Source organism: Prionailurus bengalensis, chromosome B4, assembly GCF_016509475.1.
Source record: "Prionailurus bengalensis isolate Pbe53 chromosome B4, Fcat_Pben_1.1_paternal_pri, whole genome shotgun sequence".
NCBI classification, from domain to species: Eukaryota; Metazoa; Chordata; class Mammalia; order Carnivora; family Felidae; genus Prionailurus; species Prionailurus bengalensis.
This window is the reverse complement of record NC_057358.1, coordinates 107,762,682-107,784,458: the sequence shown is the minus strand read 5'-3', so window position 1 is coordinate 107,784,458 and position 21,777 is coordinate 107,762,682. Positions and strand designations below refer to the sequence as shown.

Below are 21,777 nucleotides of genomic sequence, written 5' to 3'. Positions count from 1 at the left end.
GTTGCATCTATGGATGATAAACTTGGTAAGTATACTGGGTATTATCATATCTCACATGTAACAACTGAGTCAGATTCTTCCAGTTGCTGAGAAACTTGAAGCCTATGGGCTCTTAGCTGAATATGTCTCTGGAAATTGTCCTTAGCTAAAGATGGTTGCCCTGCCTAAGCCAAAGCCTCTTCTGAGGAGATGCAGTAGCGTAAAAGCCTGATCTTCTTGCCTCATATGCTAACACAATTTAAAAGGGCCTTCTTACCACTGGGGATCCCTTCTCCTGCTGCAACTCTATTGCATTTTATCTTTTCCCTCTGCTCAATCCTGTTTCTTTCACCACTCAAGGGAGTCGTTTCTGAAAGCCTTCCCCAACGAATGTCCTGCACTCAAATACAAGAATCTCAGAATATGTTTTCTGGGGGAACTAAGACCACCTTCTGCAGAAAAATCCTGGAGTTTTGGGGGAATAAACTTAATTAGCAATTGTCTAAATCTATGACATGCCTTCTGATATGTATTTGGAAATAAGTAAAGTGATATCTTGTTTTCATTTTTCTCAGTCCTGTCTGCCACATAAAATGCTTTGATCTTGTTTGGAAGACAGAGATGTTACTTATTAGCTTCCTCAAAACCCATAATTTGAGTATTGGATTATATCTCATTATTTCTCCTGAAAGTTAGTGAAGAGTATTTCGGATAATATTTATATCAATCTTTATTATTAAGAAGTAATTCCACTGTCTTTTGGTATGAATTAGTTCTGCTATAATGTCAGCTGTCAATCTAATTACTATTCCTTTGTAGATCATCTTTCAATTCACTAAGTCTCTCTTTTATGGTGTCCAGTGCAGAGTTTATTTCAATGGTAATATTTTATATATTCAGAATTTATAGTAGGCTGATTTGCTGATTTGTTCTAATTAAAATTTGATCACTTTGTTTCATGATTTTCTGTCCTTCTATTATGAGTGTTTTCCTTATGTCTTAAGGATCTTATAGTGGTAGCCATTGCTGATTTGTTTTTTAATTTTCTTCTTAGTTATGGTCTGGTCCCAGTTGTGCAATTATCGGCACATTCCCCAGTATGTTCCCAAGACTCTGCAAGAGTCTTTCTGCTCTGGGCCTTCAATTAGTCCAGTATCCTTTTGACGTTAAGTCCTTAGTTAACCCTTCTCCTATCTCTGTTTACAAAAAAAATAAAAAAAACAAACAAAAACTGTGTTTCTTATATACTACCATTTACCTTGTTTTGTGTTCACCTGTACCTCTTCAATATCAGAAAAGCATTTATCATTGATATGTATTTGTGACATATTTGAACATAGTGCAATACAGTGGGATATAGGAGGAGAGAGATTAATGTCAGACCATTACTCTCATAGAACCATTTTGATTAGTGATCTACCCAGTCTGTTTTCATTCATTTTAGGAAGTATAATGATTAAATATAAAATCACTTTCTTTATCATGACATTCTTCCTCCCAAGTGGCAACTCAACAATCTGTGCACAATTGTTAGTAATATGCATGGTGTTCAAAGCTTGAAGTATCAATTTTCCTAGGGCAATCAACATGCCACTCTGCCAGAGGAGTCTATTAAATGCAAGAAAGTATTTGTTTAATGATTATTTTAAATTTATGTATAGATTCTATAAATATTTTCATAAACACATTAATTTTAGCTATTGCCCTAATTTTGCTACCTTTTCAGGAAAACTCCTTGAATGAGTTGTTCATAAGAATGGTGAATATAACTGCTCTTGATACCATCATACTAGGTTCCATTAGAAAGTGCATTATCTTTTTATGCTAAGTGCTACTTGGCAAGCTAAATTATATTTAGTTTTTTTGGTGAATGTAGAATCTGCGCAAGGAGTATTAATAGGTTGCTATAAATGAAAGGTGTCATAAAGTTAGGGTCACCTGATGCATCCATTTTCACCTGCCAAAGAGACCGCACACTTCTGTCATTGGTTAGGGTACCCTCTTCTCTGGAAACTTTTGGAAACATACTGACAATTGCTTGTTTTGTGGGCTCCATTTCTCTAGACTCCATATTTGCCATTCTTCTTCTGTTAACATAGTCTTCCTTCTGATAGCGTATAGCCCAATTGACTTTTGCAATGCACATATAGTTATACTGTCTAGAGTGTTACGCTTTGGCCACCATGTTTAAAACTTGATTGTTCCTAAAGTTCCAATACCTTTTATTTCATTACTTAGAGTGGTTGAGTCACAATTACTTGTTAATTTTTATCTGGTTTGATTTTCCAACTTGTGAGGATATTTTTACATTTCCCTCAGTATCCTATTCTTTTAAAATATTCAAGTAAATAAGTTCATTATGTAATTCCTATTCATAGTAATATTATTTTAAATGTGGCAGTATGCTAATATTTAAAAAAAATTTTTTTTTCAACGTTTTTTATTTATTTTTGGGACAGAGAGAGACAGAGCATGAACGGGGGAGGGGCAGAGAGAGAGGGAGATACAGAATCGGAAACAGGCTCCAGGCTCTGAGCCATCAGCCCAGAGCCCGACGCGGGGCTCGAACTCACAGACCGCTAGATCGTGACCTGGCTGAAGTCGGACGCTTAACCGACTGCGCCACCCAGGCGCCCAGAGTATGCTAATATTTTAAAATCTGTCATATAGAATCAAGATTTTAAATAATATCAGATTTGAAAGTTATATTACAAGTCAAGAAAACATATTATTACAGGTTATTATTTTAATATACAGTATTTTGAGATCACCCCAAATAGATAGAGTTGTGATATTTTCATAATTTACATTAATTATGGACGTATTTTAAAGTGCCATTTACTAAGGATTAGTGTCTACAACATTTTTTTGTAACTTTAAACGCATTTCTTACCACAAGCTGAACTCTTCCACCGTTAAGTATATCTGGATCTAACTCAGGCAAGAAGTGTTTGCTGCAGGGTGACAAAAACAAAAATCATATTATTATATAAATGTAGAGGAAGAATATTAAAGAAATGCCCAGTGAAAAGTTTGGGAGGAATCAGTAATTTACAAAGTGGAAATAATAGTTTTATTAAATTGGGTTATATGCAAACATATATACAAATGTGTCTTTCCATAGTCATTTGAAAATTCAATTTGACATAAAATTTAAATTTCTAAACACCACTTTAATGCCACTCTTCTTTGCCAAACACATATAGGTATAAAGGGCAAAAATTTGAAAGTACCAATGATAGTTAATAAATTATAGAACATATAAATATTTTATTTACTTTTACTTATATATCTTACTTGTGTTATGAGAAAGGCAAAGGTTCTTATTTTTAAAATATCTGTAATGTGTTTAAAGCATTATACTAATGCTCACAATTCATTTCTGTTTAAAACTAGAATATTGACATTTGGCTTTTCAAGAACTTCTGTTCTTGAAAACAATTTCTCTCAGAGTATCTACTTATTCCTTTATATATTTTCAAGAGAGAAAAGCTATGAACAATTTCCTGTTATATCATGTGTTTAAATATAGCTTATTTAGGGGTAAAGGATTTTGTTAAGTGTTTAAATATGTCTAAAATATGTCCTTATATTTTTCACCTTATCTATCCTAATACTTTAAAAATCTCTGAATAAGACCTCTTATACCTGATTAAGATCGATGATAAACTATAAGTTACACTATATTTGTTTATAGTTTTAAGGATGCCATCTTATGAATTACATTAAATTGATTAACACCAACATAAAAGAAATTGTGCTTGCATTAATTATAATACTTAATGTTCTCAAATGTTGATTGCTTTATTCCTATTTTCTTTGCTCGCAATGAAATAAGACAAAATAATCCAGATTATAAAATATTGTTTTAATTTCACTTTCATTCTTCACTCCCTTTTCCATATTTTTAAAGGAATTATATGGATAGAATTGACCACATGTGAACATTTCAATTTATATATATTATAAAAAGAGTTCATTTTTTTACATATTTTAACTTGCTTCTAAATTAAGGGTTAACCTTCATAATTGTAGGATTTTGTTTGTCTTTTGTTAGTCATTTAAATAGTTACTATAATGCCTGGGAACATTTCCAAAGTGTCAGCTACATTTAGATTCAATATCGATTTATATATTTAGTAAGTGTTTATAATAGCACTTTTTAAATTCTTCTTCTGGACACATGTAGTTAAACAAAAGTCTTGAAAATATTTTCCAAAATATTATCTCTGGACTTTTATTATTTTCCTATAACTTTTGGTTCAGTGGTTTATACTAAATTGCTATGAGCTGAATTTTGTTTCATCAGAATTCATATGTTGAAGTACTAACCCTCAACATTTCATAATGTGATATATGTGGAGATAGAGTCTTGAAAGAGGTAATTACAGTAAAATGAGTTCATATTGGTAGGCTCCAATCCCATATGACCAGTGTCCTTATAAAAACAGGAGATTAAAACACAAAGAGAATGAAGGATGATGATGTGAGGGCACAGTGAGAAGGTGGCCATCTACAAACCATGAAGACTGACCTTCAAAGAAACCAAACTTGCTGACTCCTTAATCTTGAACTTACAGCCTCCAGAACTGTGAGAAAGTAAATCTCTGCTGGTTAAGCCACACAATTTATGGTATTTCGTTACAAAGGTCCTAGCAAACTAATATGTACATTAATGTAACAAAAATTAATTAATTACCTATTAGATTCAAGGTATCTTGTTTATTGTTAAAGGATGTGTTTATTGAGAATATATATTGATATTCTCCACCTTGTGAGCTCACCTCTATCCTGTGAGATAGATAGATAACATATTATCTACTATAAAAGAGGAAACTGTAGCATGGAGACATCCTTGAAAATTAGTTATACAACTGGTAAAGCAGCAGCAGCAGCAGTGTTGAACTATAATTTTAACTGCCAAACATAAAAAGGACACAAAATAAAATACTACCTCCAATACATATGATATTTAAACAATTAATGGATACCATGCATTTAACTTTATATAGTAGAATCATTTGTGTGGTTCATCTCTTAGTTTTAAGCATTACAGAAACAGAGTTCTCAAACATTTTAGAGTAAAAGTATAAAAAGTGATTAAATCTATTCTATGTAAGAGGCCTTTTACAACCTGGCAACGTGATGTATTGGCCTTTGGCTATAAAGTCATGTTTGTTTTAGCACAATTAACCTAGGTTTCACTTTTCAAGATGTGTTTACAATACAAAAATCTAATTTAAAGGAAATGACCTCACCATTTCATATTTCTGGAACTAGTTGTTTCATGAATCCCAACCTGTGTGTGAAGCCATTGGTATGTGTATTCTTTACTCCTTTCTAATTTTTCATTTGCAGTGGCATCCTTGTAGATAAATTCTTCTTCCTTACCTGGGGAAAAATATGGAAATTTTATTTGTTATTTAAAGAGATCAAATTTTGGCCAAGTAGTTCAGTCTAGGCAAACAATTTTATCAAAAGAAAGAAAGGGAAAAAAAAAAAGACTAATTCATGGGAGTCAGGTCATCTGTAAGAAAAATGTCAGTCACTTCAGTAATTTTCCTGCTTGAGTTTCAAACCCATCTATCTTAAAAAAAAAAAAGTTTCATTGTAGCCAACATTTTATAGGACTTATTTTTTAGTTTTTACATGAAAAATACAAAGATCAAATTTGGTAGAGTACAATTCTAGTATGAAAAGAATATCTGTCCATTATGATGTTTTTTCAGGCTGATTTTAAAGTCAATTGTTCTTATACTAACTTTATACATACGTAGAATTCATAAATTATATTGAGGGTATTTGAAACAGAGTTTTAATTTTGCATAAAACTCAGCTTGGTTTGTGTAAGCTAATGCAATATTTTAAGCTTGGAATATAATAATATGAGGTTTAGGGAACCTGTGCTTATGCCATAGTAGCTATTTCAAAAAAGGAGGTGGGAAGCATAACAATGTAAATGGATATGGGAATATGCAAGAGGAGAAATTTATATAAGGTAAGAATACAAGGAAACAATGAAAATAGTAAAGGAAAAGAAAAAAGAAAATTAAAAATCCAACCTTTCTATTCAAATATAACATTTATACATTTGTGTTTGTTTTTTTGTTCGTTTGTTTGTTTTAATCTGTGGATGTTACTACTACGTCAATGGTATGCATTTCCGAACTACACCAAACACGTGCTGTTTTAGACCCTTCCTCCATAGACTTGATCTTTTTTTGAGCCATTACCATATTTAGGGACTTGTTAGCTTTGTAGTTTGATTGACAGTACACCAGAGAAAGGTACTTCTTAAAAACTAACTCCCAGGGGCGCCTGGGTGGCGCAGTCGGTTAAGCGTCCGACTTCAGCCAGGTCACGATCTCGCGGTCCGTGAGTTCGAGCCCCGCGTCGGGCTCTGGGCTGATGGCTCAGAGCCTGGAGCCTGTTTCCGATTCTGTGTCTCCCTCTCTCTCTGCCCCTCCCCCGTTCATGCTCTGTCTCTCTCTGTCCCAAAAATAAATAAACGTTGAAAAAAAAATTAAAAAAAAAAAAAAAACTAACTCCTGGTAATCAAGCTAACAAGAATTCTATAATTTAAAACCCAATATTTAAAATTTTATCTTATTAATTCACTGTAGATCTTTGCACACAGAAAGTCACCTTATATTTATTTGCAAGTTGTTTGGAAAACAAATGAAGCATGACGCAAGGCCAACCACAAATGCTTGATGCATGTGGCACACACACTTATACATACATTTGTCATTCTGTATGTTGAGGATGAAATACCTATCGTGTCTTTTTTCCTTAAAAGTTGCTGTTGAAATTGGTGAAATGACTCTCGTTTTCAATTCAAAAAGATAGGGTGGCCAGTTCTCAGGAAAGCTAAAAATCAAGGTGTTTATTTCTCTAAACTATGTGAACTTAGTGAAGTTAACTTGCTGTTGCTTCTCATGCCATCTTACGTTTCTAAAAGGCCCTATCTCTTGCTTCCTGAGCTTAAGTCAACCCCTCCATGTTTGCTATATTGGAGGAGCAATGGCTTGCCATGAGAGAGCTGACCGTTGAATCCATGAGGAGACACCATTCTTGTAACTGACCATATAGGTATGTAGAAACTATACGGGAGACTCAAACAAAGGGAACTTTTGGCATTATCACTTCCAGTTACTGTACAGCATTAAGTCTTTTCTCCAGCAGAGTCCCAACCTTTTATCAGCCTTTCTTGGTTAACCAAACCAGATGTTGGGCCTGTAAGGGCAGTGATAGAAAGTAGTGAGGACTCAGTGACCACTGATAATCAACTGAGCCTATAGCTAGAACCTTATCACTCTTGATATGTGGAGAATCTTTGTGTAACAATTGTACTTTTATTTTTTATTTTTATTTGCTTTTTTTAAATTGTGCTTTTAGCTAAAATACAAAAAAAATTATCTGTGTCTTTCTGTTTTTTTAAATAATGACATATACTTGCAATAGTCACTTTTTAAAGTACTCATTTTGGAAAGTTTTCCTCAGCTCTGCAATAACACTCCATAAATCCTAAGTGGTTTTACATCAGACCTCAGCCAAAGTTCTAAACAACAGTCCTGAGTAAAGATGAGAGATTTCACTGTAAGGGCCCAATTCATATTAACCATTTTAACCCTAAGGCATAGATTGGTAGATTGGCGTGTGCTCAGTGTAAGAAACAGAACAAACATATTGGTGAAGTTGGCTGGATGTACTTGAAGATACTGCAATTCATATACTGAAGAAATTGATTTTGTTTTGGTTAAACTATTTCAGGATTACTCCTGTCACTGAGAAGAAGAAAAGACAATTAACTCTTTTAAACTTGCAGAGGAAGTTCTGTTTTTAGCATCTTGCATAAGAAGAATAATGGTGATATGGATAACTTAATGGATGCTTGTCATTAGTCAGGCTGCTCAGTAAAACCTTTCCGTTGTAGAAGAGGCACCATTCTGCCTGCAGAAACTGAAACCTTTTACCTCCTCTCCTTTCCTACTTCTTTGGGTCTTGCTTCATTAATTTGAAGTCTTATTTCCTTTGTATTTTGTTTCATTACACTCTCCTTGTTTTTTCTCTTTTTCTAAATCCCAGTCTCCTTCAAGGGCTCCTCTGCCCTTGCCATCCCTTCCAATCTCAGGATTCTTCTTGGGTTTGATCTTGGCCCCATTTTTTTTTTTCCTTAGGCTATAATTTTCCTGTATGAGGATATTCATCCAAGTTCTTCCATCATTTTCATGATCTCCTTTTGAAACATGTATCCATCCAAAGCTTTGCCATTTAGACATTGCACAGATAATTTAAACTGAGTATGTAAAAAAGCTGAACTCATGTATTATCCCACTTTTTCCAAATTCCCCAAATGGTACCACCATTGTCAATGTATAAATCAGAGACCAGAGTCGTACTGAACCAGCATTCTTCCTCAACCTACAGCTGAATATTTTACCTCTTAAATTCTTTTCAATCTGTCAAATTTCCTGGATTCCTGTTGCTACTATTTTGTATCAGGCTACCATCATTTCTTCTGAATTACTCTAACAGCCCTTTCACTGGTCCTTTGTTTGTTTGTTTTGGTCTTGCTCCCATGTACCTATCTCCATACTGCAAATGACCTTGCTAAAACATAAATCTAATTTTGCTGCTTCATAGGTTAAACTCCTGATTCTCCATTGCCCTTGGATTAAGTTCATGTTTTATTTTTATTTTTTGCATGGCATACAAGCCATGCATATGCCTTCAGACACATGTTAGATTCTTGCCTCAATCACACAAAAATATTATAATTACTCAAAATGGTTTCTTTTGCCTATAGACCTATGCTTCAGATTACCCACTTTGCCAATGTTGTTTTTGATTTGTCTTCAGGTCTCAGTTTGGAAATTATATTCTTTGGGGTAAGTCCTTGATCTGTCAGCACTATATTTCCTATTCAAGTTAACTTGGAGATGTCCTCCAAAGGTTCCTATAAAGACTCCATGATAGCATTTATTATGTTATATTTTCCTTTCCTATTCATGTGTCTGTTTTTCCTACTATATATAAACTCTTTAAGGGGTACATAGTAGGATAGTGCTCAATAAATACCTGTGAAATGAATAATTGTCACAGTTGATTAATGTTCTATAAGTGACCTGAGAAGTGTTGAGCTGGGATTTAGATTTTTAGCATGTAGATAAACCTGTGCATTGTGGAGGATAACACATTCCTATATATAATTAACTTAATCATTACAGTAGAAACTTCAGCCCTGAAAACCCTAATTAGCTTGGGATAAAAACTGCCAGTGAAAGGTGGCAAATTAAAAAGCAAACAAACAAAAACTACTCCATCATATAAGGTGACTTTATAAAATGTCCACAGTGTATGCAGTTCTAGAGGAAATCAGTTCAGCTTTAAAAAGCTCACTAAAAGAAATGAAGTCTCTTTTGACATTAATGGAAATATTATTCTTTTCTTCATGAAAAAAATAAGTGTTCATTAAACCCATATGCTTCAAATAAATGTTTTCTAAATTTTCAGTATATCATAATATCCTACACACAGGGAGATTAAGATTCAATTATCATTTGGGACACACAAAAAAAGCTAATTATTTATATTTTAAATACATATGGCAACCTTCCCATGACTATTTTCTTTTCTTCTAATGGCCTTTCTTAGTAATATAATAAAAAAATATTCTTGGTTTCATGGATAGAGATGAGTTCATCTCTTTACCAAAAGCTTTTGGAGGACATAGTTACATGATGAGCAAAATGCTACATACAATGGAACTATTTTTGGTAACTTTGATAAATGGCTGATTCTATGTATCTCATGCTGGAAACACTAAAAATATGTTTCCATTATAAAGTATAAGTGGTCTGTACATGTTTATTAAAAGAAGTTATTGCATCATACCTCATGAATAAAGCACAAATAAAATTGGAGTTTGGCACTAACAGAATTTTAAATTCATTAACATCTGTATAAATACTTGTTGATAGGCTGTTTATGGCTTCTTCCTTAACCAATCCAATCTGTTGTTGGAAAGTTGATGGCATTGGCATGAAACCAGTAACTCTAAGAGCCATTTGTGTGTGACAAGCAACATTCCTATTCTTTTATGATATATTTAAATAAATATGTAATTGATCACTAAGGAAAATTATTTCATGAATAAAGAAGAGGATTGTTGTTGCAAAACTTTAAAAACAGAAATTTTGGGAATGGAGCCAAATTTGTATGTAAGGGTCAAAGGCTAACTGCAGCACTAATCACTCCTTTACATATTTCATTATAGTTTATGGCAGGGAGGTTAAAAAAAAAAAGTACTAGAATGAAAAATACTTGCTAGTTTCTGACATTTAAATTAATTCTCAAAATTTGTCTGTCTGGGGGGTTGGCTGATACGTAAAGTATATGAAGGATCTTTATGAGAAAGCAAAGGAAAGTTAGTTACTAAATTATCTTTTAAAATATATAGATTTTGCAGATGCAATTTTCAATATTATAGAAATGCTATATTTAAGTGAATCCCTCTGAAATAACAGAAACATTCACAAAGTGGATGTAGTTGTGCTTATTAACCATTTATAATAGGTCTTCTGTATTCAACTAATATATATTTCTACCAGAAAGAAGATGTTTTGCCATTTATATGTTCAGTTGAATATAATCTCATTAATATCTTTATAGTGGAGTATCAAATATTACAAAACTAGTAGTCCTTCATTTTCTTCTGCGAGAGCAATATAAAGTTATATAGTCATATGTATAGTCACATTAATGTGTGCTGTTAACTAGGGCTGGGACTAGGGTAAGTCAAGCGGGGCAAATGAAATACCTCAGGCACAAAATTTAACGGGGTAACAAAAATCTCAGGAATCAAGGTTAAAAATATTTTCATGTAATATTTTAAATAAAAATTAATGGAAAAATCCCTGATAAACAAAAAAGCTTTAAATGACAGGATCAGTAATAGTGCTGTGCCAAGGTGTCTTGGAACCTGAGCTAAAAGGAAAAATAAGTACTCATCCTTCATTGTCATGGCTTTGGCAGATTTACCCATTTCTAAGTAATATTAAGTGTTAACGGGATGTTTTTAGAACTACCCGGTAGCCATTGTCTAAGATTGCTTTCTGTGTTTCCTATGAATCTGGCGCACCACTTAATTTTTCATTAGAAGAGGTTCTGGAATTGTGACATTTGAGAAATTGATTATAGAATAAATTAATTCAGTCTATATTGGAGAGGCTACACCTTAGTGATCTATCTGCTAGCATCTTTCTTGCATGTTGTAAGTTGGCTTTTTCACCTACTAACTGTGTGATGTTGGGCAAATTATCTACCTTCTCTCTTCCTCAGTTTTTTCCTCTTAAAATATATATAATAATATAAAATAACTGGATACATATCATGCCTAACATATAGTAAGGATTTAATTACTGTAGCCATTTTGCTATTTTTACCCCTAAGTTAATGGCTATTATGCATAGTCTTAGTGCTACCTCAGTTGCCAAGGGCCAAGACTTAGCTATGTAGGAGGTAGGACTATCTGTAGGAGTCTTCAAATCCAGGCCAAACTAAGGTTCCAGGGGGTCACTGGAAAGATTCCAGGATTAACCACAAAACTAGAAAGAACAATTTTCTGGGGGAGTCCAGTGAGTCCTCCTTACCAGAATTCTAAACCTTGTAACAGGTATTTTTTAATGTATTTTATTTCATAATATATGAGGATTTTAGTGTGTCTTTAAAAAAAAAAAGTTAATTTCCAGAAGATAACAAGGGTACACACTCCTAATTGATTTCAAGTTATTTCAAATAATTTTTAGCAATTGCTCAGTAATAACCATGAAGGAGGTTCCATTGACATGATTCTCTCCTGTTTCACTCTCTCAATTTAATTACTGTTGGAAAATATTCCCCTATCCAATCTAGACTCCCTCAGGGAGTGTTAATATAGTAGGTCATCCAAACTAGGGTCCACCCAACGGAATAAAGGAGAGGCTGATGATATAAGTAGGTTGGCCCTCAAAATATCATGGCCATAGGGCCACATAAATATTACTTCCACCTGTTTTTTGTTTGTTTGTTTGTTTGTTTGTATAGTTGGACTTCAGATTCTTGCTGTATCTAAAAGCTTCTACTGTGGTAAAAAGACATCTCTAATTCTACTCATTTATGTATATATCTTAATTGAGGGCCAAGTACATGATTAATTTCCTTTACTAGTTTTACTTCAAAAGAAGCCAATAAATAGTTTTATATTTATATAAATATAAATAGTGTATATTTATATACACTAATGATAGAGACTTGATGGACCCAATTAAACATTTTTATATCATTATAATCATTGCTTTTTTATAGCTACAAAACAGAAATACTCATAGTACGTATGTTAATACATTCATAATGCATTTCTCATTGACTATTAGTTTTCTGCATGTGATGATTTTTCTACTTGTCAAAAAGAATACAGATATGCTTCTGTCACAGAGCTAACATCACATAAAATATTGAATATATATTAAAGTATTGCTTGCATTATAAAAACCAGTAAGTAAATATAAGTAAAAATAATTTTCTTTCGCAGTTTGAATGAAAAACATATTAGAGACTAATAAACCTGGTCCCAAACTTATTGCTTTCCATAGGTTATAATTTAAACAAATATCTCCATACACTGAAGATTTAAGAGTTTTCTAAGTGTATACTTTATTGATGCAAAATTTTTTCTTTCATCATATTTTGTTTAGAAAGATAGATTTTTATTTTAGCTAGCAGAAGTTCATTCGTACATGAATAAGGGCCTCTATTCACTGATTTCACTTTTAATTGAAAAGATAGGTGAAAGTATTATTGTTCTACTTACATTGTAGTCAGGAATAAAGTCAAGATAGGCATTACAAGTCTTCCCTACAAAATTAATTTTTGGCTTTAAGCTACTCATATAAATATTGATATGTGGAAGCTCTTTTCTGAAGAGAAATTGGGGGTGGGGTTTGAAGCTGGAAGGGACTTCAATTGATCAAGTCACTTTGTGTATCATAGACATAGACCATTAGGAAGGAAAGCAAAATATGGAGCACTTCATGAATTTGCATGTCATCTTGTGTAGGCCATGCTAATCTTCTCTATGTCATTCCAATTTTAGTATATGTGCTGCCACGTGGGCACGGAAAGCTCCTTTTAATCATTTTTATTTTGTTGTGATGTATACAATGTACAGAAAGTTTTGGCTTTAGCAGGTGTTTATAATTTCAAGGTGTATAAGTAATTACACATACATAAATATTATATAAATTACATTTTATATAAACTATATTTTATTTTATTTATATATTTATTTTATTTATATATTTATTTTATATATTTATATATTTATTTTTATTTATTTATTAAATATTTATTAAATATTTATTAAATGTAATGTATATTAAATATATATTAAATATATTAAATATTTATATATTTAAAATATTTATATATTTTATTTATATATTTATATTTGTATAAATATATAATATAAAAATATAGACACAAAAATATATATAAACATAAAATATTTATGTTTATATATATTTATAGTTTATATAAAATTATATACTTTAATATATTAAAATTATTCTATAAATAAAAATATAAATACATATTCCATGTGACCTCCGATCATTTAAAAAAAATAGAACACTGCTTGCATACAAGAAGTCTTGCTCAAAAGTCTCTTCTCTTAGGGTAACCACTATGCTAAAGTTTATAACCGTGACTTTCTTGATTTCCTTAAAATTTTCACTACTTATGTATAAGCATTATAGTATAGCTTCGCTTGCAACAATTCTATAGGTATTCTTTTGTGTTTCTTTGCTCAATATTGTTTATGAGATTCATCCGTGTTGCTGTGTATAGGTGCAATTCATTACTTTTCAGTGTCATACTGTTTTCCACTGTATGGATGTATTAGAGTTTATCCATTCCATTGTTGTTAGACACATGGGCTATTTCCGGTTTGGGTTATTAAGAAAGATACTGCCCTATCCTTGTACAAATTCCTATAGGGCAAGCATCTAAGAACGTATTCGAAGGACTGTATGAAATGGATATCTTCAAGTCAACCACATGTAACATTGTTTTCCAAATGGTTGTACTAAATTATACTTCAATTAGCAAAATATAAGTCCTATTGGTTATGTGTTTTCCAAATCTTATTTTTGTTAGGATTTTTTTTTAAACTTTGCAGATTTAATTTGTGTATCTCTGCTACAAAATGAGATTAAACACCTTTTTATATGTTCACAAGTTATTTGCATTTCTTCTTTTGTGAAAAATATGTTAAGGCTTCTTATTTATTTTTTTCTATTAGGCTATTTGTATTTTAATGACTTTTAGGAATTATACACTCTGGATATTATACATTCTGGATCTTTGTTGATTATATGTGTGGCAAATGCCTTCTCCATCTCTGTGGGTTATTGTTTCACTACTATTATGACATTTTGGCTTTATAGAGATTCTTAATTTTAATGTCAATATATTTATCAAGATGACCAGTACTTTTGCATATTGTTAAAGAAATAATTCCATATCCAATGTTATATTCTTCCACATTGTCTTCTGTTAAGTTTTATAATTTTGCTTCTTATATTTAGTTCTTTAAGGTGGGCATAATTAATTTTTTTTAATGTTTATTTACTTTTGAAACAGAAAGAGGGAGACACAGAATCCAAAGCAGGCTCCAGGCTCTGAGCTGTCAGCACAGAGCCCGATGCGGGGCTCGAACTCACCGACCATGAGATCATGACCTGAGCTGAAGTCGGACGCTTAACCAATGGAGCCACCCAGGCGCCCCAATTAATTTTTAATATAGATAATTTATTAAGATTTATTGGAAAGTCTATCTATTCCCCACTGACTTAGAATGCAATTTGTCTTATAATATCAATTAAACATATATGCAGGGGTCTCCATAAGTTATTATTTTCTGTACTATTTTACTCTACACTGTCCTACCCTATCCTAGAATTACCATCTCATCCTACCTCATCTCATCCCGTCCATACCGTACCACCCATACCATGCAATACTATTTGCTTCAGCTCTATAATAAGAGCTTATTAATAATAAGTTATGGTGTTTGGCAAGGCCTCTCGATTTAGTCATCTTTGTTGAATGTGTTTTGGCTATTTGAGGATTTTGACTTCCCACACATTTTTAGATTCTGCTTGTCAATGTCCATAAATACCTCTTGGGATTTAATTGAGAGAGCATAGTATCCACTGTTAATTTGGGGAGAATTTAAATCTTTGAAATTGAGTCTTTCAATTCATAGATTTACTTATAGTTTTTCTTTAACATTTTTTGATAGAGTTCTACAATTTCCCTGGTAAGGTCTTGTACCTCTTTTGTGAGACACATTCTTTGGCACATGATTTAAAAAATACTATCACAGTTTGAAATTTTTTTCCATTCTGGTTGCTTGCCTAGAATGTTAGGTTTAACATTAGAGTTAAGGTCAGTCTGGGTATTATATTTTTCTACGAATTGTTCACTTTCTCCAAATTTTCAAATGTACTGCCATATGGTTGTTCACAATATTCCCTTACTACCGTTTTAGTTTGTATCATTTGTCATCCATCCCAGTTTTCCTTCTTGATATGGTTGTTTGTGCTTTCTCTTTCATTTTCATAATGAGACTTGCCAGGGGTTCATCAAATTTCTTTCAAAAAATGTATCTTTATCGATTAATTGTTTTACTTTTAAAAATTATATTAACTATTGCTTTTATACTGCAATACATAGATTTTTTTATTGTTAAGTTACTTTTTAATATTTATGTTTTTTTGACTCATGAATTTTTCAGATGTTTCTTAATTTTCAAGAAAATAAATATTATCTGGTTATCTTATTATGGTTCATTTATGGTTTATTACATTTCATTCAGAAAACACACTGCACATGATTTCAATTCTTAAGAAATTTCTGAGACCTAATTTCAGGTCAGTATAAGTTAAAGTTTTGTAAATTTCCTGTATGTGTATGAGGGTAATGTACATTCTCCAGTTGTTGAGTATTTTATATATGTCCTTTAAGCAAATGCTATTAAATTGGTTTATCAAACCATGTCCTTACTGATTTTTTGAGTGCTTGTTCTATAAATTGCTAAAAAAGATATAATAAAATTCTTCCAATATAGTTTAGAATTTTTGACCTCTCTTTGCTACTTCCTTAATATTTGCCTTATATTATTTAAAAATTAATAACATTCATTTTTTAGATCACTTTTAGGTTTAAAACAAAATTTGAAGGTAGAGACATTTTTCCATACACTCCCTTTCCCTACATGTTCAAAGCTTCCCCCATTACCAACATGCTGCCACTCCCCACCACAGTGGTACATTTGTTACAATCTATGAACCTACACTGAAACATCATAGCCACCCAAGGTCCACAGTTTACATTAGGGTGCACTCTTGATGCTGTACTTTCTATGGATTTGGACAAATGTATAATGACTTGTATCCACCATGACGGTATCATGCAGAATAGTTTTTCACTGCTCTATAAATCCTCTATGCTCTGCCTCTTTACTCCTTCTCCCCAGTCCCAGCCCCTAGCAATACTGATTTTTTTTACTATCTCCATAAGTTTTGCCTTCTCCAGAATGTCACATACTTGGAATCATACATAGTCTTTTCAGGTTGGCTTCTTTCGCTTAGTAATATGCATTTAATGTTCTTCCATGTCTTTTCATGGCTTGGTAGCTCATCTGCTTTCATTGTTGAATAATATTCCATTGTCTGATGTGCTACAGTTTATCCATTTATCTACTGAAGGATGTCTTGGTTGTTTTCAAATTTTGGCAATTATCAATAAAGCTGCTATAAACATCTGTGTGAAGATTTTTGTTTGGACATAAGTTTTCAACTCATTTGGATAAATACCAAAGACTGAGATTGCTGGATCCTCCAGTAAGAATATTTTTAGTCTTATAAGAAAGTTCCAAACTGTCTTCCAAAGTGGCTGAACCATTTTGCACTCCTATCATCAATAAATGAGAGTTCTGTTGCTCCATACCTTGTCGAAATTTGGTGTTGTCATAATTCTGAATTTTGGCCATTCTAACAGGTGTGTAGTGGTATCTTGTTGTAATTTGTATCTCCTTGAAGACATACGATGTGGTATGTATTTTCATATACTTATTTGCCATCTGTCTATCTCTGTTGAAATGTCTGTTAAGGTCATTGGCTCATTTTTTAGAAATTCGGTTGTTTGTTTTCTTCTTATTGAGATTTAAGAGTTCTTTGTATATTTTGGATAAATAGTCATTTATTAGATAAATGTTCTGCAATTCTTTTCTCCTCATCTGTGGCTTCTCTTCTCATTCTCTTGACATTGTCTTCAGCAGAAAACAGGTTTTTGATTTTATTGAAGTCCAGTGTATCAAATTATTTATTTTATGCATTGCACCACTGGTGTTGCTTCTAAAAAGTTATAGCTAGGACCAAAGTCATCTAGATATAGATCTTCTCCTATGTTATCTTATAGGAGTCTTAAGAGTTTTGCATTTTACATTTAGCTCTGTGATCTATTTTGAGTTAATATTTGTGAGTGGTATAGGTCTATGTCTAGATTTTTTTTTATGTGGATGTCATCTTCTTCTAGCACCATTTGTTGAAAAGACAGTCTTTGCTCTTTTGTCAAAGATCTACTGACATATTTGTATGGGTCTATTTCTGGGCTGTCTAAATTCTGCTCCATTGATCTATTGGTTTATTCTTTTGCCAATACCACACTGTGTTGGTTACTGTAGCTTTATAGCAAATCTTGAAAACAAGTATTGTCAGTCCTCCAAATTTGTTCTCCTTTAATATTGTGTTGGCTATTCTGAGTCTTTTACCTTCTCATATACATTTTAGAATCAGTTTGTTAATATCCACAAAATGATTTTCTGGGATTTCACTAAGTCTACAGATCAAATTAAGAGGAACTGAAATCTTGCCAATATTGAGTTCTTCTATGCATGTGCATAGAATATTTAGCAATTTATTGAGGTCTTTGATTTATTTCATCAAAGTTCTGTACCTTTTCTCATATAGATCTTATACATATTTTGTATATTTACACCTAACATTTAACTTGGGGGGACAATGTAGACGGTATTGTGTTTTTAACTTCAAATTTCACTTGTTCATTGCTAGTACATAGGAAAGTGATTGACTATTGTATCTTACATCCTGAAACTTTGCTATAATTGTTTATTAGTTCCAGAAGTTTTCTTATGCTTTCAAATTTTCTATATAGATGATCATGTTGTTGCAAACAAAAACATTTCATTCTTTCTTCCCACTCTGTATACCTTTTATTTCCTTTTCTTGTCTATTGCATTAGTTAGCACTTCCAGTACAAGGTTGAAAAGAAGTGGTTACAGGCAACATCCTTGTCTTGTACTTGATTTTAGTGGGAAAGCTTTGACTTTCTCACCATTAAGTGTGATGTTAGCTATAGGTTTGTTTGTAGACATTTTTTACCAATTTGAAGAAGCTCCCCTCTATTCCTAGTTTATTGAATTTTATCAGGAATGGTGGGTTTTGTGAAATGTGTTTTGGCTTCTACAGCTATCATGTGATTTTTCTTTTTTAGCCTGGTGATGTGATGGACACATTGATTTTTCAATGTTTAACTGGCTTTGCATACATGGGATAAATCCCAAAATAGTGTGTATAATTCTCATTATAAATTGTTGGATTTGATTCACTAATATTTTGTTGAGAATTTTCTGTATCACGTTCATGAAAGATATTGGTCGGTAGTTTTCTTGTAAAGTCTTTGTCTGTCTTTGGGATTAGGGTAATTCTGGCCTTAAAGAATGAATTAGAAGGTATCCTTTCTGCTTTTATCCTTTGAAAGAAATTGTAGTAAATTTGTATAATTTCTTCCTTAAATGTTTGATAGAATTCACCAGGAACCCCTCTGGGCCTGGCACTTTCCATTTTGGAAAGTGATTAATTTTTTACATAATTTATTCAAGAGATATAGGCTTATTCAGCTCGTCCATTTATTATCATGTAAGTTTTGGCAAATTGTGTTCCAAAGAATTGACCTATTTCATCTAGGTTATTATAGCTATGGGCATGGAGTTATTCATAGCATACCTTTATTTTTCTTTTACTGTCCATGGAATTAGAGTGATGTCCCCTCTATCATTTCTGATATTAGTAATTTGTGTCCTCTCTCTTTTTTTTTTTCTTAGTTAGCCTGGCTAGAGGCTTATTAATCCTGTTGATCTTTTTAAAGGACCCGCTTCTGGTTTCATTGATATTATCTATTGATTTCCTGTTTACCATTTTATTGATTTCTTCTCTAATTCTTTTTTTTTTCTGCTGCTTACTTTTAATTTGCTTTACTTTTCCAAGTTTCCTAAGGTAGAAATTTAGATTACTGACTTCAGATCTTTTTTTAAATGTTTATTTATTTATTTTGAGAGAGAGAGGAAGGGGCAGAGAGGAAGAGAGAGAATCTGAAGCAGGCTCCTTGCTGTCAGTGCAGAGCCCAATGTGAAGCTCGATCTCACGAACTGTGAGATCATGACCTGAGACAAAATCAAGAGTTGGATGCGTAACCAACTGAGCCACCCAGGCACCCCTCTTCTTTTCTAATATAGGCACTTTGCTATAAATTTCCTTCTAAGCACAGCTTTTGCTGCATCCCACACATTTTATAATAAGTGGTGTCTTCATTTCACTTTCATTGAATTTAAAAGTTCCATTAAGTTCCAAATATTTGTAAATTTTTCTTAGTTTAGTGATTTTAATTCTGCAAAAATTAGTCAAAGGATTCATAAAATAAAAGAATGTAAAATAAGACACTACATACCTAAAATATGGGTAGGGAAAGGCGGGAAGAACGGGTTTAAACTTAAGCAATTTTCAACTTTATATAAATATGCAGAAGATGTTATATGCAAACCTAATGGTAACCACAAACCAAAAACCGGTAATAGATGTGCAAAGAATAAAGAGAGAGGAATCTAGGTATATCACTAAAGAAAGCCACAAACCATGAAAAAGAACAAGAGAAGAAAGAATCAGAGAAAATCTATAGAAACAATTACAAAGGAGTAACAAATGTCAATAAATACATATCTATCAATAATGACTTTGAATATAAATGGACTAAATGCTTTTTTTGGAAGAAAAAAAAAAGACCCATCTATATGCTGCCTACAAGAGACTCATTCAGACTGAAAGACACCTGCAGATTGAAAGTGAGGGGATGGAGAAACATTTATCATGCAAATGGATGCCAAAATAAAGCCAGGGTAGCAGTACTTATATTGGACAAAATTGACTTCAAAACAAAGAATGTAACAAGGGACAAAGAAGGACACTATATAATAATAAAGGGAACAATCTAACAAGAGGATATAACAATTATAAATATTTATGCACCCACCATGAAAGCACACAAATACATAAAACAGTTAATAACAAACATAAAAGAAATACTTGATAGTAATACAATAATACCAGGGGACTTAAACATCTCACTTACATCAATGGACAGATCATCCAAACAGAAAATTAACAAGGAAACTATGGCTTTTAGTGACACACTGGACCAGATGGATTTAACAGATACATTCAGAACATTCCATTCTAAAACAGCAGGATAGACATTCTTTTCAAGTACACATGGAACATTCTGCACACCAGATCACACATTAGGCCACAAAACAAGGCTTGAAAAATTAAAAAAAAAAATCAAAGTCATAGCATGCATCTTTCCTGACTTCAATGATATGACATTAGACATCAACCAAAAGAAAAATCTGGAAAGGCCACAGATACATGGAGGTTAAATAACATGCTTCTAAACAATGAATAGGTCAACCAAGGAATCAAAGAAGAAATCCCAAATTACATGAAAACAAATGAAAATGAAAACACAAGGGGCCAAAATCTTTGGGATGCAGCAAAAGGGGTTCTAAGAGGAAAGTTTATAGCAATACAGGCTTACTTCAAGAAGCAAGTAAAATTTCAAATGAAGACCTAACTTTACACCTAAAAGAAGTAGAAAAAAAGAAGAACAAACAAAACCCAAATCCAGCAAAAGGAAGCAAATAATAAAGATTAGAACAGAAATAAGTGATATAGCAACTTAAAAAAAATAGAACAGTTCAATAAAACCAGGAGCTGATTCCTCTAGCCAGACTTATGGAGAGAGAGAGAGAGAGAGACAGAGAGAGAGAACCCAAATAAAATTACCAGTGAATGAGAAGAAATAGCAACCAACATCACAGAAATACAAATAGTTGTAACAGAATATTATAAAAACCTATAGGTCAACAGATTGGAAAACCTAGAAGAAATAAATTCCTAGAAACATATAAACTACCAGTTACTAGCAATGAAATTGAGTTAGTAATCAAAAAACTCCCAAAAAACAAAAGTCCAGGACCAGATCAATTCACAGGCAAATTCTACCAAATATTTTAAAAAGAGTTAATACTTACTCTTCTCAAACTATTCCAAAAAATGGAAGAGGAAAGAAAACTTCCAAATTCATTCTATGAAGCCCGTATCATCCCGTTACCAAAACCAAATAAGGACACAACAACAACAAAAAGAGTACTACAGATCGTTATCTCTCATGAATATAGATATAAAAATGTTCAACAAAATATTAGCAAACCAAACCCAACAACGTATTAAAAAATCATACATCATGATCAAGTAGGATTTATTCTCAAGATGCTAGTGGTGGTTCAATATTCACAAATCACTCAACGTGGTATGTCACATCAATAAGAGAAAGAATAAA

General features: G+C 32.4%; 1 protein-coding gene and 1 non-coding gene across 2 annotated transcripts in view; both read right to left on the bottom strand.

Moving 5' to 3' along the window:
* LRRIQ1 (leucine rich repeats and IQ motif containing 1) overlaps positions 1–21,777 on the bottom strand; it is a 207,360-nt gene that overhangs the window by 31,201 nt on the left and 154,382 nt on the right. The window contains exons 24-25 of the mRNA XM_043561707.1: positions 5,238–5,370; positions 2,873–2,933 (exon numbers count right to left, since the gene is read on the bottom strand). Coding sequence (XP_043417642.1) covers positions 2,873–2,933; positions 5,238–5,370 — 194 coding nt within the window. The remainder of the gene's footprint in view (positions 1–2,872; positions 2,934–5,237; positions 5,371–21,777) is intronic.
* On the bottom strand, positions 13,035–13,137 carry LOC122474122. Its single transcript, XR_006294813.1, has one exon. It is a non-coding gene; the product is annotated as a U6 spliceosomal RNA (small nuclear RNA).